This window comes from Lemur catta, chromosome 4, assembly GCF_020740605.2.
Source record: "Lemur catta isolate mLemCat1 chromosome 4, mLemCat1.pri, whole genome shotgun sequence".
Taxonomy (NCBI): domain Eukaryota; kingdom Metazoa; phylum Chordata; class Mammalia; order Primates; family Lemuridae; genus Lemur; species Lemur catta.
Genome location: NC_059131.1, coordinates 78607407 through 78633901, shown reverse-complemented (window position 1 = coordinate 78633901; position 26495 = coordinate 78607407). Strand labels below are relative to the sequence as shown.

Sequence of the window (26495 nt, the reverse complement as noted above, 5' to 3'; positions counted from 1 at the left end):
TGCTCAGCTTGGTGCCAGGAGGCACATGAGGTGACATGAAGTGGCAGTCACATGGGTTTTCAAGGGAATATGCCAATTCACTTAAGCTAATGGCTTCTGCTACTTCTTTCTGTACCAAAGCATTTTACTCATGTACACAGGAAACACCAGAGTAAGACAGAGTATTAGACCAGGTTGATTTCTACTTTGAGTTAACTTGCTTTACATAAAAAAACAAGCCTCTAAACCTTAGAATTCATCCTTTCATGTGATTTCAAATGCAAGCTAGCTCAACTATGCAATGACAGAGCACCGTGATAATTCAACAGTTTCATGACCCAGAGGTAGACAGTCCATGAAGTAAACTTCTGTCCAGAAGGCAGGTGCCCGGGGCTCAGTGAGCAGGTGGCACAGCCCTCACAGAACAGTCAGCACACTGCAGCAGCCGTGGCCAGGCAGAGGACAGCTTTGACTGGTAACAAAGATTTCAAGAAATATAACATTTAAAAATAATCTTTTAATAGACCCTTTCAAATACGTGAATCACAAAAGCTACTTCAGAAAATACCTGTGGAAGAGGTGTTAGAATATTCATCAGGACATAAAGGTGACAACATCAGCAGAAAAGACAATGTTAGATCTTAGCCATCACAGTACATTTCCAAAGACGCTTTGTAACTGATTTATGAATATGCCAGTTTAGTGACTTTTCACAAAAACATAATAATTTAAATTAATTAATTCAACTACTAAGTTCCTGCAACTTGCCAGGCACCATCCTAGACTTCGGGAAGAGTGAGATGCAGAAGAGACAGGCATGTTTCCCACCTGCATGGAGCTTCTCTACCAAGATGGGAACATGCTACATATATAGCTAGCAAGCCACAGGAATTAGCCTACTTTGCTCTAATGTGATCTAAACAGTCTTTGAGGCACTTGCGGGGGAGGCGCAGTACAGGCTGACTGAGAGGACAGCCCTGGGGAATCCTGAGTTGACCACTTACTAGCTGTGTGCTCTTGGTCAAATTACTTAACATCTGTGTCTTAGTTTTACCCCTAAAACGTGGACCACAAAAGTACTGTATTAGTCTATTTGGGCTGCCATACGAAGTACCACAGGCTGGGTAGCTTAAACAACATCTATTCCCTCATAGTTCTAGAGGCTAGAATTCCAAATAAAGTTGCCTCTATTTGCCTTGTAGATGGCGTCTTCTCCCTGTGTCCTCACGTGGTCTGCCCTCGGTGCATGTCTGTGTCCTAATCTCCTCTTTGTATAAGAACACCAGTAAGATTGGATTAGGGCCCATCCTAATGACCTCATTTTAACTGAATTACCTCTCTAAAGGCTCTACCTTCAAATACAGTTACATCCTTAGGTATCGGAGAGGGGGGTGTTAAGACTTCAAGATGTAAATTTTGTGGGGACACAGGTTAGCACATAACATGTACATAAGTTCAGATGACATACATAAAGCACAGGAAGTGCTCTGTGAATAATAATTACGACTCTTATTAACCGAGCTGAAGCTCTCTTTTAGCTCTGAACGGTATTTTACCGAAAGAGGACCCAAGTCCTCTTTAAACCACTTGGCCACGATCCTGCCAGTGCCAGATGGCCACCAGAACAGAAGGCTCTCCCGTCAGGATTTTGGCACCTGGAAAACAAACATTCTTCCATGGGAGCCACGTCATATATAGCTGCCGGTGTAGGGAAATTCACGAGGCAGGTGCCTGGGGATAGGGAGGGACCTACCTTTACTGACACCTATGCCACATGAACCCTCACATCCCCAGTTCTGCAGATGGGGAAACTGAGGTGACAAGAGGTCAAGGCACAAGCTCAACACACACAGCCAGGATTCCATCACTGTCAAGAAGCTCAGCTCTGCTAGAGCCTAGTATGAAGCATGATTTCTAATGGAAAGCGCAACCAGGACTCTGAATTGGAGAGTTAAGAGCCACTTCTTCCTGCCCACTCGGACTCTCAAGCAGAGAGAAACTTTTCCACTGATTCTGGGGAATAAAAAGGTCCCTATGTCTGAGGATCAGGCAATGAACATTCAGGACAAGAGATGCAGTGTAACATAACAGGCTGGGCCTGGAATAGCACCTAAGTAGGTCTCCACAGGCCAGAGGGGCGCTGGGTGGGAAACGCACGCACAGGACAGAGTTGCTTGGGTTGCTGAGAAACAGGTTCCCATTTCTCCTTTCCCCATTCTTGCCTTACCCTGGTCCTGCCCCCATGGCCACAGCCAGGGTCCTGGGGAACAGAAGGGATAAGCAACCCTAAGTGTTGGCAAAGCAAGATTAATGTGCCTGGCCCTCCCCACTGCTAGGAATACCAGGGAAATAGGGAAAAAACTGTGGCCGGGGGTAGGGGTGGTTGGGCAAGGTGACTCAGGGACGGGAGGCAAGAGGCAGATGCCTCTCTGCAGGAGGACAATTAAGGGGTCTGCAAATTGCAGAGTCAGGGCCGCCCTGATATGGAGCCAGCTCTGGGGGACTCTGCCATCTCCGCCATTCTCCTCTTGCCTGGATTTCACCTGAAGCTGTAACCCAGCCAGGTGGCAGCTATGAGATCTCAAAGGGAGGCTTTCCCAAGCAGAACAAGCAGTGGGGCACGTGCGTCTCGCAGACAAGAGAGAACCCAGAGGAACTCCAGGCCCCGACTGTCCTGAGGGGCCAAACCCATTACCTTCTAGGTAGAGAGGCAGCCTGGGATTCCACTGCTTCCTCACTTGCTCTCTGTGTATACATTTTTTTCACATCATCCACATCAGCTCTTCTTCTTTCATTAAAGTCACACCACCTTCTTCCAGTTGTGACAGCACACAATTTGAACTCCAATGTGTGTTTTGGATTTTAACAGGATAATGTGATTTTTCACATGTCTCAACAGGACAGGCAAATCCTCACATACATTTCTCTAAGACCCAGGCTGTATTTACGTACCATAACTAAGTCACTGTCAACCCAAGCCTTGTAGCCCAGAGCCGCCATTTTCCAGAGCTGCTGCTCAGCCCCTCTCTGTGTGTATTTTAGGAGAACACACTTGCCAGCACTGTCCCTTGAGGCCTGTTCACCGTGGGCCCAATAATGAATTCCCAAGCAGCATACAGTGGGCCAGATCCTTCACATAGACATACTCTGTGCGTGAGCCCTCAGCCACGCAGAATGCCCGGGCAGTTCCAATGCCTGCCATCCTGTCCTTACTGAGGCGTGGTGCACTAGCATACTTCAGCAAAGCTCTGGACAAGAGTTCAGATGACATGTTATTCTTCCAATTCTCTAGTCACAAAATCCCACTGCACAGAATTTACCTGGTGCTTGAGCACTTTTATTGGGGGTGCTGCTGCAGCATGCTTTGGATAAATCATATTTTGGAGGATCATATCTAGAATGTGACCATTACAAAATCTCTCCAACGTTGTATATTAGGTGAAGCGAAGTAGCATTTTCTCACAAAGTAATGACTTTCTCTACAGCTTGCTCAATAATGTATAAATTGCAACATCTTTGCACGAAGAAAGAACAAAGAAGGAATGGAAATTGCTGTGGGGAAAAAAAAAAGCAAGATGCTGTTTCATGAGACACATGCTCAGGAGTGAACAGGATTTTAACTCCTACACCAAAGACGAGGCTCTGAGAGCATTTCAATCTCCTTAAATTTATAATCATAAAATTATGGTATTTAAGATCCAGAAGAAACCTTAGAGATCCACTTGTGTCTGAGTCTGTTGAGGCTGCTATAACAAGGTACCACAAACCAGGTGGCTTATAAACAGCAGAGATTCACTTCTCACAGTTGTGGAGGCTGCAAGTCCAAGACCAGCGCCGCAGCAGATTCAGTGTCTGGTGAAGGCCCAACTCCTGGCTCATAAATGGCACCTTTTAACCGTGTCCTCACCTGGCAGAAGGGGTGAGGGAGTTCTCTGGGCTCTCTTTTATAACGGCACTAATCCCATTCATGAGGGCATCACCCTGGTGACCTAATCACGTCCCAGTACCATCACATTAAGGGATGGGGTCCCGAGTATGTGCTGCACAGGAGACCAGGTGGGGCAGGAGATCCTGTACCTGTTACATCAGCTCCTCCAACACCTCCAGCAGCCATGATGCTCCATTTGCTCTACACAGGGGCCCTGGGCAGGAGGGCACTGGACAACGTGCTCTACAGATGAGACGGGTGACAGCGTCTGGGAGAGGCTGACACTCGCCCACGGCCTCCCAGGCCAGTCAGTAGCCAGGCTGGACAGCGAGGGCACAGACCTCCTGCGCACAGAGCTGCCAGGATGGGTCAGAGGATGCCAACAAGCTCCCTCATGGAGCCACTTCCATAGCTACCACTTTAAAGACCAGATACAATTTATGCAATGACTTTATCTGCACTTAATAATAATAATAAAACATGTGTACTGTAGAGAATAATATTTCTTACTCTGTGAGTGGACAGAAGGCATAATTTTAAGTGGCAAATAGCTGAGTTGGATTTAAAGGTAAACTATACTTTTCTGCTTTTGTGATGATTTTCTGGCATCAAGCTACTGGATCTCTGATCCCAAGCTACATTGTTATTGATGATAATAAGCACATTTTAACTTTCCTGAATAAAATTACATACATTAAAGATTGAGTTCTAATAAAAGCTTGAATATGTCATACATTATTAATGTTAGTAATTTTAAAGTCAAAATCTTTTATATACTCCTTTTAAGATGAAGGGATGTTATAACAGATGACTTTAAAACATGCTCTGACTGTCATCTTCCAGCTGGAGTTCTGGAGATTTAAGATAAAACGTCAAACAAATTTGATAGTTCAGAAATGTATTCAAGCCAATTCATTTAGACAGGGTACACTCAGGTTTGGGGAGCTCTATGGCAAAATCATTTAATTTTTGCAAGTAATCAGATCTGTAACATATACCAGATTTAAACAGAAAACTTCCTTGTACTGAAAATGCCGTTTATGCCACATTAAGAATAGAGATTATTGATTTGTGGGGATTTCCCCCACTGAAATTAGGTCCTATTATTAAAGTCAACTAAAAATCACAGAAACCTTTTATTGTTACATGCTAAGGAGATATGACAAGATATGATTAAGGTACAATGTGACCAAAGTAAATTTTCATGTAAGAGTTAGAATATATTTAATGTTTGGTTTCTAATAACTTCATGTTACTGTATGTTCATTTAATTGGCATCTAATTTTTTAGATATGCTGGTAAGACTAGCTTCCACTATTCAGAGAGTATCCAGTGCAAACAGTCATCATCAAAAAAGTTGAATAGGTAAGAGAAAAAACTCAAAATTTACTCCACATAAGGATTTTTTTGAAAGGGTGGCCATGTGGGATTAATGCAAGGGTTGCCTGTTGTTTTAATCTGTTCATCACCCTTTGTCCCCTTCTCTTATTCAACAACACTCTTGTCCTTGAAGGGCCTTGTTCTACGTGGCTTCAGGAGGGCCTGTCCTGCCCTGGCTGGGCCACGGGGGAAGACCCAGGACTCCTCTCTGTGCGGTCAGAGCACTGGCCGGGACTGCTGCACTCATGGGGAGTACCGTCCCTTGGAGGGCGTGGCCAGGAGTGGAGCCCATGCAGAGGGCCAAGGAGCAGGCATGAGGCCTGGAGAGTTGAGCCCTGGATCCAACTATACTTCCCAATCATGGGAGCCAACTTTAGATCTTATTTTTTTTTTTTCTGCTACTTTTGAGTTCACTTTCTGTCACTTCAATTAAGAGCCCTAAAAAATAAAAATGCCCTTTCTCCCAATCTCACTCCTCCCTTCTTATCCCACCTCCTTAGATGTGCCACACTGTTGATTCCCACTTGGAAAAGTTTGTATGGGTAAGTCAAAAAGAATGTTGCGACTGTTTGGGACCAGCCAGGTGTGGGAGTGGCGGGTAGTAGATGGATTGGCAGACACAATTAACTGCTGGGAGGGTGCACTCTAAGCCCAGAGAATCTTAGGTTTAAAATATTCACTGAAAGAGCAATCATGAGCCAGCTGTGACGCTGGAAGGCCACGGCCATTAGGCCTCACTGACCAATGCAATCTCTCCTCAATTTTCTGGGGGCTCTCAGATTTGGCTGAGGGTGGGCCCACATAAATGCACTGTGGCCACTATCTCAGGCATGGTTTCCCGGAGAAACGCTCAGAGTGGGACAGGCTCTTGGGTACAAACTGATTTCAGACAAGGTCAAATCTAAGTCAAAATAGACTCAGGCACAAGTGCCATCAACCTGCTGCTTCAGCTGACATCTATTCCTTTTGTCACACAGAGGCTCGGATGTGTCACTAACTGCTGGCTAAGGCTCATGGGGATGGCGGGAGCAGGATCTGGAAGGACAGCAACCTTTCCTGGCCACTGGGTGCAAGCACCAGACACCACTGGCCTGGCCCCACCTTGGGCCACAGCACACTCGGCGGGGCAGGCAGAGGCCAGCGTGCGGCCACATGTCCATCTCCCAGAAAGAGCATCTGAATGTACTCACTGCTCAACCAATGTGGACTTAGGCGACGGAGGAGTATGGTGTTACTTTCCCTGGGGTTTCCCCATAGCATCACTGAACTCCCCTTAACAACAAAGGCATTTAAGCAGCAAAACCTTCCAGGGGAACTCTACAGACCACTCTGTTGGATGCTCACCAATCCTTCCTGAAACGCCGTCCCTTGGCTCTGGTGTGAATTCATGGTAGAACAGCTACAAATGCCACTTTGGGCTGTGCCTCTCTTCATTTCTTCACCACAGTCTCAAGACAGAGTTCATTCACTGTTTATTCATTTGTTCATTGTTTAGCACTTGACCTGAGGGAAAGCATTAAGAACCCACCCTGGCTCCCTAAACCTCACAGACTGGTGCAACAGAGTCATTTACACAAACCCAGGTTTCAGATGATGACCAACGGTGACCAGAGCAATAAAGGAAGAGAGGTCAGGGAAGGTCCCTCTGAGCACGGGACACCTTCTGATCTCGTAGGGCACAGAGGAGCCCAGGTGAGGACAGCAAGCTCATGTGGCAGAGGGGACAGGCTACACTAGGGCTACAACTGGCAGGACATGAAGGGAGTGCCGGGGCTGCAGCACGGAGAGCTCACAGACAGGGCCGGGTGGTTGGGGGGAGGGGGGAGGCAGCAGGTGCTGTAGGCTGACTCGCTATCCACAGAGAGAGGGATTGCATAGGGCAGGAGCACAGGGCAGGAGCATGCCCAACCCTGTCAGGCAAAGCAAAAAGCTTGTCAACTGACCTTTCTCTTCCGAGTGTCCTGCTGGTGGAAAATGCTCTCACCATCAGGAACTGGGTATGCTTAAAGAAGAAATTCTGAATTCCTAACTGCTGTGGACACAAAGCACCCATGACAGCTTTCTGAGTCGCCCATGCCTCTCTCTGGGCACCAGCTTCGTTTGCACAAAATCCTAGTCCACTTCCAAAGCCACAGCCTTACCTTACTGTTGCTCTTACTGTTGTCGGTGGCATGTAGCTTCATGCCTGCTCTCTAAGGTCCTGACAACAAGAGGACCAGGATGTGCTGGAATCAAAGGAGGTTAGGGGTTGGAAAGAAGTTGTCCCAGGAAACATTTTTTCTCTAGTAGTTTCACTCCAGCTTTGAAAAATGAAAACCAATGTCTTTTCCAAAAGCTCAGTTCATCTCCATCTCCCTGAGCAGATCGGATGCTGTGGGCTCTCTCCTCCACAGTAGAATGAGAGCTCTGCCGAGCACCACCATCTGTAACCAGCACTAAAATAACGAGGCGTGGCAGCACTCTATGAGACTCATCCTGTAAAGGTCAGCCTCCCACAGGCCCTCGGGGCACTCGCCTGTGCCCACCTCACCACCTGCCTCATCTCACTGTATTCATCTCCCTGGGAAAATCACATGTAGTCAACATTGTGGCTTCGGGGCCAGGCATTCAGTATGTGTTTGCTCAATTAATAAACGCCACTTGCTGTCTCATCACTGCGACTTCACATGCAGCCGTCAGCCCCTCTCGACTGATGTCTGCAGTGGCAGGTACCCACAGCACCAGGAGTGTGGGCAGACAGATCCATCAGGAGGGACTGTATAAGCAGACACCCAAGCACACACCCCACCGACCCTCTCTGTGGCTACTACTTCTTCTATCCTCCAATGCAGCCTCAAGACAATATTCTGGGCACTCATAGACCCCTATGTCAGTGACAGCCATTGCCGGGCTATATCTGATGGCTCCGTGGCACATTACTTCCTGATCCATGCCCACCTTCCCCAAACTAGACTAACCCTAGGAGATTGAATTTTATTATTTCCAGGCATGCGCACCCTGTAATGAAACACTCTCTGGTGCACCACACAAAATCCCCCAGTTCAGGGAGGGGCTGCCACTGGATGGGAGGGAGGAGAATTGCAAGGCGGAAGGGAGCTGCCATCCCTGAGCAAACCCTGGGCACCCACACTGACCAGGTGGGGGCTGCCACCACACACTCTCTCTACACCCAGCTGGGCCCATTTCCCTCCAGTGGGCAGTCACACCAGGAGTCAGCTCACATAGGCAGGTGTCAGGGGGGAGGGCTCACCCTCCCTACCATCACATGGGGCCAGGTGACCAGGCTTTGAACCTGAATTTCCATCCGGGTCATAAAAAAATAAAATAAAAAAAAAAAAAGCTCATTCTTTTGTGAACAGGTGGGCAAATAACATGACCGAATATTTAAGCCTGAATTAAAAAAATGGTTTAAGAGCATAGGATTTTCTTGCAAATGTGGAAGTCAAATGGTAACACAGATGTCAATGAAAAGAATTTTTTAAAAATTTCATTATAATTTTTAATTAAAAATACATATTTAGTACCTCTCAACACATATACCAGATCCATGAGCACAAGCATTTTTGAATATGCAAAAGAGTGTACGAGGATGAAACACGACATTCTGGAGTATTGCTTGAAGTGTCAATCCACTGGCAAAGTTCAGCATGCCTGCAGCTCTTCAGCACCATGCCCGCTAGTAAAATGAATATGACGGATACATTCAAATGAGTCAAGAGACAGCACATTCCTGGGGGAATTCGAAGGTGGCGAGTGGCTGGCAAAGACACAATTGAACCAGACTGGAGCCAACGTCCTCAGGTCACGTCTTGAGACCAGCTTCTCTGCACCGTGGCACATCCATAACTCTGCATCTACACGTCTTCATCTGTAACGTGAGGACAGCTCTGGTACTTGTGGGGCCATTAGGAAAGTCCAGTAACTGAGGGAGGCACGTAGTGCAGTGACCTGACGCTCAGCAGGAGCCCAGACAATAGCTGCTGCTGTCGTTACCCTCATACCAGCGCATTGTTATGGTTGGGGACACAGGCAGGTTCGGGGAGGCACTTTCTCAACAGAGGTGTGCACACATCTGTGTTTTCCCTAAAATGATCCTGGTGGGGGACAGGTCTCCCCTTGCCCCTGCCCTCGGGGTCAGGAGCAGCTGAGACATGAGGGGGCTATGAGCAGTCACAGAGAGAGCACGTGATCACTGCAAAGTGGGCCCGGACACAGGGGTGAAGGAGGAGCCCCTCTTCCCAAGTCAGGGTGGCAGCAGGGCTGGTACTCACATGCTGTCATGGACGAGGGTTACTGAGCTGCTACATCCTCTGGAGCTCCTGAGTGCTGTCTGACTGCTCATGTTCCAGTAGGAGGTCTTTGAGGTAACTGGGCTCCTGCCTCTGGGATCTTGCCCACCTATGGCTTGCAGCGGACAGTGCCAGCCTGAGGCATGAGTGGCCTGCTCCTGGCTTTGCTGTGAAGCAGACCCTGGCCACGTCACTTGGCTTGCCTGGTCCTCAATGCTTGGTTTTCATGGAAAAGCACTGGACTAAGTTATCAGCAAGGCTCTTTCCAGAATTCTACAGAGAGCCTGAACTATTGAATATGTTTCACTCTTTTAAACATAACTGTGTATACTAGACTATAAAGAAGAAAAAACAAAACCCACAGAAGAACCACAAAGGGATCAAGTGGTCCTTTTGGGTACCACACAGCCAAGTTGTTTTTATTTATTTTGTTTGAAGACAGGGTCTCACTCTGTCACCCAGGCTGGAGTGCAGTGATGCAATCACAGCTCACTGTAACCTCAAATTTCAGGGCTCACGTGATCCTCTTGCCTCAGCCTCCCAAGTAGCTAGGACTACAGGCGTGTGCCACCACATCTAGCTAATTTTTTAATTTTTTTGTAGAGATAGCATCTTGCTATGTTGCTCAGGCTGGTCTCAAACTCCTGGCCTCAAGTGATCTGTCTGCCTTGGCCTCCCAAAGTACTGGGATTACAGGTGTGAGCCACCTGTGCCCAGCCACAGCCAACTTCTGTCACGGCTATATTTTTCTTAGCATACCAGGTTAAACATTTAGTCAACTTAAATTAGTAGCACAAGAAAAACTATGTTTTTACTACTAATTCATGTTCTATTTACAAACACCCACTCGTAAATTTTACAAGTCAATCAACTGCTGAGTTCCGTTAAAAAACAAAAACACAAAACCAAGCAAGATTCCTTGCAAACAGCCACCACAGGGCAGCCTGTGTGCAGGAGGCAACACGGTAGCTGCCCTCCTGCCTTACGTACCTGTCAGAGCCCCTGAGGACAACATGGTGCATTCAAAAACCTGTGAATTCCCAAGCAGAGAGGGGAGGTTATAAAGAAAAAGCCACAGAACCTTAGAGGAGCTGATCACAGGGATAGACTTCTGGACAAGAGGCGACACTTGAATCAACGTAGGCCAACGTGCAGAAGGATACCCAGCTCCACCTGTACTGCTGAAGTCCATCAATTAGACCACAGTGTCTCGTGGGTCAAGGATGCCTTGACACATGCCCACCTGCCCTCTCCTACAGACAGCAACAGTGAGAGCTGGCAGAGGCTGAGCAGGCAGGGGCTCCAGCAGGAGGGAGGCGCCCCCAGCCTTGCTCCCACACAGGGCTTGGCTTGCAGGCAGCATTAAGCACACCCTCTCTGATAGCCTCATGCCTGCCCCCAAGGAACAGACACTAAAATGGAGTAGAGAAAAGGACCGTTTGGGACATATGGATAGGACCTAAAAAAGAGAGCATGCCGTATGGGGAAATGCAGTCAGAAACATGCTTAAGAAGATTTCGCTCTAATTCCCAGGCCTTTTTGGCTCATGTTTCTTTATTCCAAAACTTAAGGCCCCTACTTGAATAACTCTGTAGTTAGGAAGGGGTGTTCTCTGTGATCTGTAGAAAGCTGAAGGAGAGTGAGATAAACTTAAGCGACCACATGTCAGTTCCTGGGAAACACTCCGCCCCACGTTCTGTCCTTCACCAGGACATGGGGGGGGGGGGGTCTCACCCAGCCCAGTGGGCAGAGCAGACTGGGCTTCACGCATCCCACGATGAACTCCACAACACCTGCTTCTTCTTAGTACTCTAAGGGTACAGATGCCCCCTCACTTCCTGTGATCTCTCCCGGCTTTTCCTCCATTAGTAATCTTTTTTTAAACAATCCGTCTCTATTTTCTAAGTATTCTCCCACTAATCTGTTGTGATTCGTTTTATATTTGTGGTTCTAAATACTTGGAAGCTTATGATATACAAAAACAAATCCACGTTTATTGTGGGTGGCTCGCACCACAACCGCCATCAGAGATCCCACGTTACGCAGGCAACACATTTGACAGGCTACTTCCATTGCAAACGATCTCCGGAGACGGAGTTTTAATGAATTCTAAATTATGACACATTACATTTGATTCATGTTCATACAATGGCAGATTATACAACAGAGACAGAAAAAGCAAACTGGAAGTGTTAAACGCAACTCTGAGAGCCCACAGAGTCCCTGTCTTAATATGGTGAAGAGATGATAAACAATTTAAAACAGAATCCAGATGACTTAATTTTTTTTTTCTTACGTTACATGCAAACTTTTCAAGGGAATGGTTTGGCTTTGTACTGTTTTGAAATGAAAGGGGTTCCTTAGAGAGTGACTAGCTTAGGAAGCATGTTTGAATGATGTGCGGGATGACAGATGGGACTGTCCTCATTCCTGAAGAACATTCAACTCATAAAAACAAACGAATTCTAAGACAGACACACCATCAAGGATTGCTCCTCCTTTTGTATGACTTATAGAATACAAGCACGTTGAGCATCCCAACCACTAAAGAGCCAGGAAACATGTACACTGGAAATGACTGGGTAAGTCTCATTTCCAGCATGTGTCAGATCAGGCATCCTATGGAGAAAAGCTGACATTCTCTGGACTAACTGTGCTGTGACAGCTCATATTGATAAAGCTAGTATTGGTAACAGCAAGAAGCCATCCACGTAACGTGGTCTTGATTACTTATGTATGGAAACACTGGGAAAACAGGCACAAATGTTAACTGTGATTATTTCTGAGCGAGAGGAGTAGAGGGGATTTGCTTTTCCTCTTTAAGCTTTTCCACATTTTCCCATTTCTTAAATAAGCATACCTGTCTTTAAGAGTAGGAACAATTGATTAATGGCTTTATAAAATTCAGGCATTTCAGAGATTACAATTCTGAGGAATATCTGTTTGCAGAAACCTGTGTCATACAGAGAAACTGGGTGACAAAAATGGCTGAAATATTACTTATGCGGCAGCCCTACGTGTGTGCTAGTGACAGAACTGCTGCCAAAATAAAAATCAATATACAAAAAGGGAGTATGTTCCTGAGACATTCGGCTTCTGAATCATTTTAATTAATGGCTCCTGCTCACCTCAACATTAAGGAACCCGGCAAAGCTATTCATAAGTGAACCCTCTGGGCCAGGGAGAAACCAGCCTGGGAAGGAGCTGTTCCCCAGCACTGGGATGTGGCCACGGCAAGGGCAGCAGTCACCAAGCAGTGTGGTCGGGGCCCCCAATGTCAACGCTGAGCACAGAGCACCATGGCTCCCTCCCACCCCACCCAAGTCCCCAGTCCTGCGACTGAACCACAACAGAGGCTGAAGTCAGGACAAGCTGGGCTTGAATTTCAATCCCACCACTTAACTGTGTGTTCCTGGGTACCTCGCTAAACTTCTGAGCCTCAAATTTTTTCACACGAAAAACGAGGTTATTATTATTTCCCTCTTAGGGTTACTGTGAAGACTAAATAAAAACGTAAGCAAGCAGCTAGCACAGATTAGGCACTCAAGGGGAAATTACTGCTGTCCATTCACTGGAAAAACGCACACCAAATCAGTTTGGGGGACTTGGTTTGGATTTTTCTGCTGCTGCATTGAGTTTTTTGTTTGGCACTTCTCAGCAGGGAGGGTGGGCAGCACGGATGCTGGCTGGGGGTGACCCGAGGCTCAGACACCAGCTCTCAGAGGCCTCCCCTCTGTGCCTTGGGGACAGCTCTTCACCGGGGCTGTTCCTTCCTGTCTCCCGTCACCTGTTCCTAGCGTTATTCTGTGGATGTTAACTGTGCCCAAAGTCGTCCACTTGCAAGGAATGGGGTGTGGGGGTGTGTCAGCTAGAGGTCACAGATCTTTCCCATGCGTTTGAAAGGCCAAAGTCATGTCTAAAAGGGACATGAAAGAATACAAAAGAGGACAGGTCAGGGCCAGTCCTCAAGACAAGAAAGACTGAGAGCTTGACTGAGGCCCTACCCTGCTGCCTCAGAAATGCTGCGTCTCCACCATAGGCCCTGGATTATTTATACAAGTCCCAAAACTAAAATTCACTGAAACAAAGGAAACACATTGTAACAAAAATCTGAACTGTGTGTCTCCTGAGCTTGAGATTCACGCCTGAAAGCATCTGACTCAACGTTCCCACTGAAATGTCCTGCCCTCACCTCACACCCAAATGGGTCTCACCCTCTCGCCTGGTTCTCTTCCCACGTCCCTAATTCTCTGTTGCTCTCCCGGCCACTGAGGCTCGAGACCTCTGAGTCACTCGTGACTGATACTCCTTCCGTGTGTTCCATATCCAGCCAACATAAGAGTCCCGGGGGTTTTCCTTCAAAATCCCCCTCCTCTCCGTCACCTTCCTTGCCCCCGGCTGAGCTCAGGGCTTGGGACATTATTCCTGGGTCACTCTGCAGCCTCGTCCCCAGCCTCACACTGCCAGGCTAGTCCTCCTCCTGTCCCGTCCTGAAAAGGAGGATCAGGAAACCTTCCGAACACCCTGGCGGTCACCGCCCCCACCAGCTGTGCAGAAACCTCTGGGAGTTGCCTTCTGAGCTGGAATCAGGCCTAACGCAACGCCCAGGGCTGCCCGGTTCGGCGACCTCTATCACAGGGGCGTCTGGCCCTCCTGCTTGCCCAGGCTGGCTGGCTCCCCGGTGTCCTTCCACACACCTGCGATTTCAGCCTCTACATCCTCCCTTGCACTCTCCCTCCCTCGAGGGAAACATACTTCCCCTGGCCAAGTCTTGACGCAGCACAGAGTATTCTTCACACGAACAACTTCGTTCCATTCTCAAAAATTTTATGAGACAAGCGTCACTTATCCCACTATGCAGATGATGCAGCTGAGGCTCCGGGAGTTCAACAGCTCATCCAAACTCGCTCAACCAGCAGGTGGAACAGGCTGGATGCAGGTGGTGGGAGACCCTGGAGGCCTCCCTCCCGACCACCAGGCTGTGCTGCTCTGGAGGCACAGGTGCCCGGGCTGCACAACTGCACCAGCTGCCGTGGGGACGGGGAGGGATAGTGCTGCCGTCTGAATGAGGACTGTCTATTTTGCGCCAGTATTATTTCCCCAATTATATTATAAATACAAGCTTCAAAAATGTTCAAGCTACTAAACCGTTCCTTCATATCCCAACGAGATGAAATAACACCTGACTAGCCTCCCACTTCTGATGGGAACACAACCCTATTACACGGTGGGGATCCCTGCATAATGTTTGCTTCCTTATTTCAAAGGCCTGTCGTTCTCATTTTCAAAGGTCACTCAGCAGGGAATGCAGTGACTCAGAAGGGATTTCCAAAGGACAGAGAGAGGGAGGGACAACTCAAATTTCCACAGTAACCAGGCTGCTGCATTCGTTACCTATGTTTCATTTTAGATCTGAACAGTTCTGCCCTTGTTCAGACCATGAGAACATTTATAAGCACAATGACAGAAGCGCAATCCTACGTGACAATTCCTGGCTTCCCTGCAATCACAGAAGCTGAGTGCTCAGGAGCTCACATCTCACCATCCCTCTCCCCACTCCTGTTAAAACCAAATGGTGCACACTGAACTGGCTCAGAACAGCCTGGGCTGGTCCAGCAAAAACCAGGGATTTTTTTTTTTTTTTTCCATTTGTATGCTGGAGAAACAGAGAGAATCCACTGAATAAATCAAAGCAAGTTCTGAACCAGGTACTATTGGACCCATTCTGATGAAGAGTTGGTTGGATGTGTTGACACCTGGTGTTATTCTCGTGTTCTATGTCCAACTGCGGCAGATACTTGACGGTTCGTTCTGGTTTCTCTTAAGCCAAATTTAAGGCACCGTAACACCATAAATGCCCAGACACAGCAGGGGAGCCAAGTCATAGTGTCTCCTCGGCTGCCAGCTACCTTTATGGGCTGGAGTAGTGTCTAGACCACTCTTAGGTGTGTCTGTATTTGTTCTAATGTACACAAAAGTTACAATAACAGTGCAAAGAACATTTTCCCTGGAGACTAAGCTGGCAAAGTGACGTTCCCTTACCTCAATACTTTGTGTGTATTTCCACAAACAAGGACGTTCATCAAAGTCAGGAAATTTAAATCAATACCTTACTACCATCTAACCCTTGGACCCCATTCAAGTTTTGCTAGTTAGTCCCTAGTTCTTCATTGCTAAAATGAAGAACTTGGTATCGTCCTGACTCTGGGACACAGGCCTACCATACCAGTATATCCACACGGTCAATTCGGAGTGGGAAAAGAATCAGGTTTGTGCTGAAGTCCCTTCGGGTCTTGAACCTGTGACCGAGAGGAGTCACACAGGCTCCCTCAGGTGTAATGTTCTCATCTGTAATTAGTAACACTACCAAGGCTGGCCTGGGGTAGTGTGACATATTTTTGTGTGAACTAATGTGTTCACAAATTTATGTACCATGTACCTAAAAGCATCTTACTTGACTCTTCTACTAACCTGTGCCTTTCGATCTAAGTAAAATAAAATCAGCATGCTTAGCATGAAGCACGGGCTCAGGACCCACCCACTTTCCATCAGTTGGAAGCTCCCAAATTCTTCCTTGGCAGAATTCTGGAGTCTTTACTACTGATATAAAAAAATGTATTTAAGTATAAGGCACTTGGTAAGTTGCAAAGTGCTGTATAAATTGCAGGCTGTTGCTCTTACTACATTTATTTATGCAGGTGAACCCTGAAGGCATTTAGCGACCCTGGGCAGAGCTGTCTTCTGTTCCAGTCTGTGGCCCTGACACCCTGCTCCCTGCCAGCTACTTCCTGTAGCCAGTGCACTGAAGTAAAAAGAGAAAATTCCCGGCCAGTCTGTTCTTAAGATAAATGACTAAGTATGGCTAAAGCACGTGTAGCCAGTCGGTTTGTGAAACACAGGTGTGCTTTATAATGAGAGAAACCTAAATGACACCCAGAGCCCCGATGGCTTCAGGTAGATGTCTATACCAGGGAAGAAAGCAACTTGCTCCCCTGGGCTGCAGCATGTGGCGCCTATCGTGGGCAACTCTTCCCCAGAGAGGTGGGCGGGACCAGGCTCACCAGCCACGCTTCCTGCCACGGAATACATGACGTCTGTATGTGGTATCCTCAAAGATTACGAGTGATCCTAATACTTAAAACATGTTGTTAAACCTAGGCAGATATTTATTTTTGACATAAACGAGGAATTCATTTCTTAGTCCACTTAAAAATCTAAAATCAGACTTGAAAAGACATAAAAGTAATTGACGAATGCAATGCAAATTGCTCTCTTCTCCCTAACAAAGGCATATTTACTTTTCTTTGTGTGTTGCTGCCATCATCCATGCCTGCCTGTAGGGTCCTCACACCAGGCTGGACCCTCCTTGGCCACCTGCCCCAAGTCCCTTCTTTGGGCCTCCATAATCCCTCGTTCCTTCCCCGTGCAGCAATGGCACCTTGGGGGCCCCATCCACGGATCCTCTGAGTGGAAACTTGGCAAAAGCAGAGAGAAAAAATCCACCATCTGGTGTGCCCCACAAGTTGAGGGGGCAGGGAATGGTTAATCCAGGCACGAGAGGAAAGCATCCTGGTAAATGTCACATCATCCCCAAAGGCACAAGCCAAAGGAAACCAGTCTACACTCCTCCCTCTCCTTCCCGGCTCCTCCAATTCTGTCTGCCACTCTCTCCACCCTACCTGCCCGCTTCGGGCCTCCCCATCCTGTCTGGACAGGTGTGTGCTTCTTTCCTGGCCCTCCACCAAACCAACTCTTTTCTAGCCCTGCAGGGGACCACAGCATGCCCCTGCTCAAATCTCCAGCAGTTCATGATTGCCCAGCCAAGGTGCTCAGTTCTTAGGCATGGCCAATGGAGGCCACCACATGTGGTCCCAACCAGTCACTTAGCGTCATCATCTACCTCGCTTGTGAACTTCACTCTGGCAACCCGATGCTACCCTCCATTCTGAGACACCACAGCCATGCAGTTCCCGAGCCTGTGCAGCACATATAAACTCCACAAGAACAGGGATCTATCCATTGTGACCTGCAGGACAGAGGCTGACACTTGGTGGGCAGGCTCCGGAAATACAGGTTTCATAAATGACAACGACATCTTCCCTGCCCGGGGCTCAGCTGCCTGGGGTCTTCCCAGCCATCCTAGAGTCCCAGTTTGGAAACCATGTTCTGGGTGTAAGGTCCCCCTGTGGACAAAGGTGCCCTCTCTCCTCCGCCCTACTGGATGCCATCATAACAATCATCCTCCTGTGCACTTAGAAAAACAGGGGTTTGATGGTCTATTTGTTCTCTCCTCCATCTCAACAGAAAAGCATCGTTAAAGGCAGAGTCTAAGCATTTGCATATCTGTATCAGGCATTTTTGTTGTGGTGACTGTTTTGGATTGATATTTTTCTGAAATAAATTTCTTGAAAACTGAAGTAGAGCACCTACAGACACAAGCAGACAGATCAGTATACTCTGGCTAAGCAGGTGTGCCCACAACCCCCCCCTGCCGGGGCCTGGGGCAGAGCATCACCCTCATGCCTTTTCTCGGGCTCCACCTTCCTCCTCCATTCAATTCCAAAGTCGCTTCTAGCATGGATATGCCTTGTCAGTTTCATCCACTGGGGCCACTCCCTCGCCATCTAAAACCATCCGCTCAAGCCAGTGCGAAGGCTATTTTACAGGCAGTTATCACAAGGGAGCCCCTCTCAGCACCCTCGGTGTGCCCAGGTCTGGCGTGGAGCCACAGTGGCAGGAGTTTGGATGCTCATCACTCGCAAGTTTCTAACTGGCTTTAGGTATGGTCACACTGGGACAAACGCCAGAGGAACAAGCCCTGGGGCAGGTCACATCTGGAGACACCCGGGAAGTGGTTAGCAAGCAGCAGCTGTGCCTCTGAACAAACCCTCCTGAGGAGACGATCAGGTTGTAAACGGAACTGGAACTTTGTGGGTAACGGTGAGCCAGCACTTGGACCTAAGTTAACCATTGAGAAAAGAGAATTAACCTTTCGGGCTTTGGAGGGTTCCAGCTGGTATCAAAAAGTGGTAACAAAAAACTGTTCTTTAGTAGCTTGAGGGAAAATCTTTGAAAAATACCTCCCTGAGAGCAGCTTCCTGGTCTCAAAAGATGTGACACAGTGCTTTTACAACAACTAGCAGCAGGATTTTGTAAGTCGAGTTGCAATTTTAAGGCCAGATCATAGCCTGGGACCACTTGCGGCCCAGCTCAGAGCTATGCGGTCTAAGCCCTTCAAAATATCAACTGGATTCCGCCAGCAGAAACAGTTCTTGACAGTTGTTCCTTGTTATCTGTGGAAAAGTTCTCTTTGACTATTCATGATCATAAGTTGAATTTGAGAGGAGATCCAGCATATGTTTTGCCCATGTGAAAATAAGAGCTCATACTGCTTTATTCAATTATAAATTATTAGACAAAAAGAAAGAATGTGAATGTTTTCCTAGGCGGCAGATCTTTTTGTCACAGTTACTCACTCCTTTCTTCCAAGTTATTCTTACAAAGTACTGTATGCGACAAAATTAAGTTCACTATCAACTTCAGCACAGAAATGAGCGTAAAAAAGCAGGAGATTCTACGTAGTTATGGTTGTCTGCAATTAGGGATGTAAACACACATGTATAACACCATCACTTTGCAGGGGAGTCTGGTGCCGTTTTATTCCAAACCAGGTGTCTGCCAAGGAAATCTTACCATGGATTTAGGAATTAGGATACTCCTGTAGCAGTAAACATCACAAATGTGGATGATACCACAAGATTTTATTAGAAGGTCAACATCTGCAGTCTACTTTTCAATGTTGTTTTCACTCCTAATACACGACAGAAGATTTCCTGCTGGCTGCACAACTGGTCTAAAATTATACTGTAATTCTGATGGCACACTGGTGACAATTAAATAGGAAGCCACAAACACTTTGCCTCCCATCTTTTCAGCAAAAGAAACTAGTGGGTGGCAGGAAGGGCTACAGAAAGTTTTCTCACATTCCTTCTTGGGAAGGATGCCATGTCTACAAGTTTTGCATGTAAGTTAGGTAATGGAGAAAGAAGCCACTGCATGATGGTGAGTTGCTATCAGGGGACTTTTCTGTTTGATACTGCTCAACTAGGCAACAGAAAACTCACGCTAACAAGGTCCCTCTTTGCCCAACAAAAGCAAGCCTTCAGGTAAGCATGATACACACCAAAACAAACAAAGACACACTGAACATGGAGGCACTCTTGCCTGATAACGGGGATACTGACCTCCAAGGGCCTTTGCACTATGAAAAGCAACTGCTATTACTAAATATGGGTGCTCAGAACATAATTTTATCTGTGTTTTTACAATATTTAATGCTTACTACAAATGTTTCCACAGAACAAAGCCTCTAGGAGAGCTGTTGCTCTACAGAAGAGGATCGGATTGACTTAGCACAGCCCTAGAGGGCAACATAAGAGCCAAGGGAGAAAGTTAAAGAAATGTAAAAATCTGATTCTATTTAAGGAAGAGCTTTCTAACAATCTGTGTTCTCCAAAAATGGAATTGGCCGACTGTAGAAGTCGACGTGTTCCAGAAGTGTTCCAGCAGAGCCGGGTGGCCATCTGGCAGGGACGAGGCGGTGGGCCCAGCCCTGGGCTCGAGGATGAGCTGGCCACTCCAGCCTGAGCACCTGGGAGGACGCGAATTCCCTGAACTGATCACAGCTCGTGACAGAATTAAACACACTGGGCGGAAAATGCAGTTCATAGTTTCAATTTGTGGCTTTGTCTTTTCTCCTTCTAAAAAATTATAAGGTATTCTAGGGAATTTCCAGATAACCCAGAGTGCTTACTTTGCCTTATTCTACTTCCCACCAATTTCTGGACATTCCATGCTTTACAAGAATCTTAAGAACACCGGGGGGGGGGGGGGGGCACAAAAAAGGAGGGGAGGAGGAGGAGACACACACAAAAAAACCCAGACAAAGCAAGTCAACAATGTTTAATATCACTAAAAAGTAGGTACGCTGGTGAGAGGATGAAATTGGAAAAATAAATAAAATTAAGCTCAGGGCAATCAAAGTGTTTATCTATTCATGCTACTCTTTTCTTTTTTTTTTTTTAACCACAGGCAATTTACAGTTATAAGCATAAGACCTAGTGTTTCTTTCAAGTGACATGCATATGGGAAGGAAAAGATAAAAGGGACAGAATTTAGTGGAAAAAGGACCATATTACTAATGAAAAATGGAATTTCTCCAACAGGCTCAGAATCTACAATGGCCAGTGACCTGGTGTGAGTCATACAAAGTCCTGTGTGTCTCTTTTCTCTCTCCAGATCATGGGAATAACCTAATTCATAACACAAATACTATCCAATAAATGAAGGCTTTAAGTGATTTTGAAGAGAGTTTAGACTTTTCAAGATTGCATAAAAGGAAAGATGAACACTTTGTAACACCCAGCACATTTGGTGTACACTTTTCAGTTTTCCCATATATTCCTCACCCCTCCCCCAAAATAAAACAAAGCCTCTTACTAAGAATTAAAAAAAAAAACCTAAGTAAATGTAGCATAGGTGATAATATTGACTTATTGCAACAGAAAACCCTTAGGTGATAATCTGTAGTCTTGGCTACAAACAACATTATGCTCATATAAGGAGGAAACAACAATTTGTAAAGTGTCAGCTTGGAACAGGCACTCTTGGAAAAAGCCCTCACAATTATTTTCTCAGATACTCTGAAGCAGTTAACGACTGCCAGTCAGTCCAGTATGCGGACAGGGGCAAGACTGGATACACTAACTTCAGGTAAGGTGGCATCTCCCATGTGCTGACACCAGGGAAGAAAAGGGACGCAGGGGCAGAGCCAGTCAGTGGTCTGCACCCAGGTGACCCCGACAGCCTCTGACATCACACAGCTGCCCCTTAACTAACGGTGTCCGGGATTGAGGTGTGAAACGCCATCCATTTCAGAGAGAGAAAAAATGCTTTAGCTGTCTCCTCCATGCAATGGGGACAGGATTTTGTAAGAAAGGAACGATCTGATAACATGACATGGGCAGACCTGGGGGAGCTTTGGGAGGTGGTAATTCCACTTCAGGATCCTCTAGAATTTTGCTGCAAGGAGACAGGCACCTATGCAGGGGTCCAAAGCACACAGAAGTGTCACCTTCTGTAAGACCCCAAACTCTGAAATCTCCAGGAAATGGCAAACAACTCATTTCTCCATCTTGATCTCTTAATTCTCAGAGGTTTTTTAAAACAACTAGGAAGATGTCAGCATTTAAAACAGGCTTTTTTTGTTGTTTTTTTTTTTTAAAGCAAACAAACTAGAAAGATGAACAGCCTCCCCTTGAAATGCACGAGGCTGTCTCTCTCTCTGCAGCACGTGGGCACTCACCTAGCGTGTCCTTCAGGTTCTTCACGAGGGAGCCCTTCTTCAGGCTGTTCTTCCGCTCCACGTAGTTGGACGGCACGTAGCCCGTCCTGTTGGCTGCGTTCCTCACCCGCCACCACGTCTTGGAGTCGTCCAGCAACCACAGGCGCTCGTTCTTCTTGATGTCCAGCTCCTGGTCCTGCTGGGCAGTGTAGTCCCACTTGGCTATCACAATAACTTCTTCTGTCATCTTTCATGGAGTCCTTCTGCCAGCAAAACATTTGGAGATGCTCATTAGAAAACCACGTGAACACTTCATCCTTTACACCAACGTGAAAAATTAGGCATTGACAGCTTTTATTACAACCCTGCAACTGGTTTTCTCCTGGGTCCTAAAATGCTCAACCTTAAAATGACCTTCTTTCAACAAGCTCTACTACATTGTTTAGAAACAGGAACCTTATAAAACAAATCCTATGTCATTGCTCATTGTACATTGGGAATTCTGCCTGTTCTACCAAAAACAAAAACAAATTTGTAAAAAATTCTAAACAATATTATAATCAAATATGTTCATTTGATTAAGTAATATTGGCTCCTTATAGCTGATGTGTTTACATTCATTTTCTTAGGATATGCTGAGTTGTGTGAACATATTTAATAAATACAACACACCCAAGCTACCCTTATAAATTAAAAATTAAAAAATCAACATCATCCTAATGCTAGGTGGTATCCTGGATTGGATCATGAAACAGAAAAAGGAAATTTGTGGAAACACTGGTGAAATCTAAATACAGCCTAGTTAATAGTAACATACCAATGTTAATCTCTTAGTTTGGACGATGTACCAGTGAGATGTTACTGTACTTATGTAAGATGTTAACATTAGGGGAAATCAGGGAAAGGGTATACAGGGAACACTTTGTACTACCTTGGCAACTTTTCTGTAAATATGAAATGATTCTTGAAAATTTACATTCACACAGAAACCTATACATGGATGTATATGGCAGCTTTATTCATAATTGCCCAAACTTGAAAGGTGAATGGATAAACTGTGGTACATCCAGATAATGAAATACTATTCAGCACTAAAAACAAATGACATATCAAGCCATGAAAAGACATGGAGGAACCTCAAATGCATAATACCAAGTGAAGGAAGCCAATCTGAAAAGGCTGCACACTGTATGATTCTGACAGGGTCTGTCCTTGACCAAACTTTAATTAGGCTCTTCTGAATCCTCTTCCCACTTAGGCCTCAACTTTTGTACTTCTGTAGCTGTCTCTGCATTGCCCAATCTTTGCAAGGATCCTGCTACATTGGTGTAACCAGAATCCTCCACTCACAACATCTGACCAGGTCCCTCACCCTCCACCATCCCCCAGGGATGTCTGCTCACCTGCCTGCCTTCAGCAAGAATCTTGTAAGGTAGGTTTAGTCAGAATGCCTCTTACCCCTAATGTTCCTTCTTAGTAATTTTCCATCCACCAACCCCCTCACCCTGCTCTTTGCCTATAAATTCCCACTTTTCTTTGTGGTATTTGGAGTTGAACATAATCCCTTTCCTCTACTGCAAACCTCATTGTAGTAGTCCCTCTAAATAAAGTCTGCCTTACTGTTCTTTAACTAGTGTCATGAATAATCTTTTCTTTAACAATTTCAACTATATGACATTCTGGAAAAGGCAAATCTATGGAGACAGCAAGGAGATCAGTGGTTGCCAGGGGCAAGGGGTAAGGGAGGTTGGCTGAATAGACGAAACACAAAGAATTCTCAGGGCAGTGGCACTATTCTGCTTAATACCATAATGGTGGATACCTGTCATTATACATTTGTCAAGACCTATGAAATGTACAACATCAAAAGTGAACATAATGTAAAAATTATTCCAAAACAAAAGGTTTATGAAAACAACAAAAAATATAGTATGTATCTACAGTAAAGTCAATTTGGGGAGTAATAAATAGCAAAAGTGCACCTGAATAAAAGGAAGATCGTTATCAACTATTTCAGCAGCTCCATCCTTTTTAGGTAGAAGATGGACCAGTATTCTTTCAGCAGAAAAATTCAATATTCAGTCCTGAAACTGATTAGACATTTCCCCAAAACTAGGAAGAAAGGAATGATGAGAAGGTCTCTGACTAAAACCCCCTTCGTCCCTGAAAGAGAGAAGTTCTCCAAATTTTATGGGGATGGCCTCAGCGGGGACCTATGCATGTTGACTCCATGGAAGCATGAATATCATTTTTAAATAACATTATACTTTCTACTAGATGCTAAACAAATTTATAAATAATATATGTTTACCTCTTTCATGAATTAACTTCCAAATTTAGAGATAACAAACCTTTTGGGAAGGAGGAAATGCTTAGCAAACCTTATGCATAATGTGCATGATATCCAAGAGGATACAGTTTACACAAAGCTCATTTCAAAATTGAAGACAGTTTTGTTGCCTACTTTCGGAAAAATCTCGAGTCCATACCATGGAGAGCTCAGTAACCTGACCTTTATGTCAGATTAGACTTTTGAAAGTCATAAAGGCAGGTTTTCTTTTCAAAATAACAAGAGGAGCAATAGCAATAACAGGAATGGGGCTCAGAGAATATTCCACTTGAATACCAGCCTTGTTTTTTAATTACACAATTTCCACAAGGTTTTAGCAAGAACAGCCATCACTTAAGACCAATCAAGATCTGGCCAATCAAAGCTATTTATTTCCTCCTTCATGAACAGCAGGTAAGTAAGGAGCTGGCGGGACTTGATCCATTTCCTTCCACAGTGAACATCACATAGGAGTTTTAAAAATACCACTGCCCGAGCTCTGCCGCAAGCCAGTCATATCGAATCTTTATGAGTGAAGCCTGTGCATCAGAAGTTTTTTACAGCTTGCCAAGGAATTGTGACAGGCCTTAGAAGGGAAAAACCAAATGAGAGGGAACAGAGCCACAAAACGCCTCCTCTCGGTTGCTTTCCCTCGGTCAGCACCGTGAGCTCTGTGGACTGCAATGGGGCATAAATGTTCAGTTTAGGAAGTAAACTCTTGAGTACATCATGGGCACTTAACATATGTCAACTGGTTTAATCTTCAGAATACACCTTTCAGAGAGGCGTTACCCTTTAGGAGACTGAGGAGCACAGAGATTAAGGGACTTGTTTAATGACAGGATTTGAGCCCAGGTCTGTCAACTCCCAAATCTGTTTTTATGTGCTCACTTCTAGGGGTGGGGGTGGATGGGGGTCTTAATGTGTGGTCTGTATTTTGATAGGCTTTTTCCAACCCAGGATACTGCCTGTTGATAGCAATGGGTTTAACCCTATTCTAACTGCTTAATGATCGCCTCCCATTAAAAAAAAAAAAGTTTCTGAAAACCAGCCAATCAACAACTGCCTTGGTGAGGTTGCTTCAGAGGGCCAGCTAATCAACGGCCACCTCACTCTAGTGAAGTCCGCCAATCACCAACTGCCTCACTCCAGTGCTCCTGAGTGCCAGCCAATCACCAACCGCCTCACTCCAGGGATCCTGAATGCTAGCCAATCAGTGACAGTCCCACTGGAGTAACAACATCCACAGTTAAAGATCAACTAATCCCTAAACACACTTCTGAACTCCAGGAACACTGGACGCGACACTTTCCAAACCCTTAGAAAGCTCAGCTCTTAGCACAGGAGACTGACATAGCCGCCCACCTGTCCTCAGTGAAGGGGCTACCTGTTCGGTTTCTCGTTTGGATGCTGAATTGTGGCCGCGCACAATATAACAGCTTCCTCTTGCGCGCAGCCACAGGGCCGCTGTCCTTAGAGTGACGGGGCACTCTCCTCACAGACACCTACTCTTCCTTCTCTTGGACAACACAGGTGGGAGAGGCCAGCTGGAAGCCCATTCTGGAGGGCCTTGGCCTCGAGTTGAGGTTGTACTCCGAGGCCTTAGGAAGCTGATTCTTAGAAGCCCTGCAGGTGCACATGGTTATTTTCAGTTAAGGATAATTTGCTATGGTGCAGGATGAATTACAACAAGAGACTGTAGAGGAACCGCTATTCCACAATAAAATGAGACATACAAACTGAACAATTTCCAACATGGAAAAGCCCCAACAGAAGAAACTCTGGGAAAGTACATTCTAACTAATCGACTACTGAAATTTTAAGTCAGAGGTGGTGTTCTGATTTAGTCTAAGATAGAATCAAGACAAAAATCTGATCCAAGGAATAATGTACATTCATTCTCGTTAGCTTAACGGTTCAAGGAAACCTAATTTTTACCTTCATTAACTACAGCTAGTTAAGTTTATCACCCAGGTCTGGCCCACAGAGAGAGGAGCTACAAATTTGATATTATGTAGCGGGATCACATCTTGCATGTCATGTGATTGCTCTAGAATAGAGCTTAGCAAGAAGCCCATTACACTGAAAAAGCAGCTCTCAGAGGACCTCGTAAGTTAGGCTGCTTTTTCAAGCCTTACGTAGAAGATTTAAAAACGAATAAACGGGTATAAAAACTTCTTTGGCTCTACAGTTTTCACTAACCCCTAACAACAGCAATTCTAGTCTAAGACCCGATTTCTTTAAAAA

The 26495-nt window shown here is 45.9% G+C and overlaps 1 protein-coding gene across 5 annotated transcripts in view; it reads right to left on the bottom strand.

Annotated features, from left to right (window-relative positions):
* NCK2 (NCK adaptor protein 2) overlaps positions 1–26495 on the bottom strand; it is a 131525-nt gene that overhangs the window by 16688 nt on the left and 88342 nt on the right. For 3 of the 5 annotated variants that reach the window (XM_045550348.1, XM_045550345.1, XM_045550346.1), the window contains one exon: positions 21941–22182. In XM_045550348.1, the coding sequence (XP_045406304.1) occupies positions 21941–22166 (226 nt within the window). In that variant the 5' untranslated portion in view covers positions 22167–22182. The remainder of the gene's footprint in view (positions 1–21940; positions 22183–26495) is intronic. The other 2 variants (XM_045550349.1, XM_045550347.1) reach the window with 1 other exon arrangement.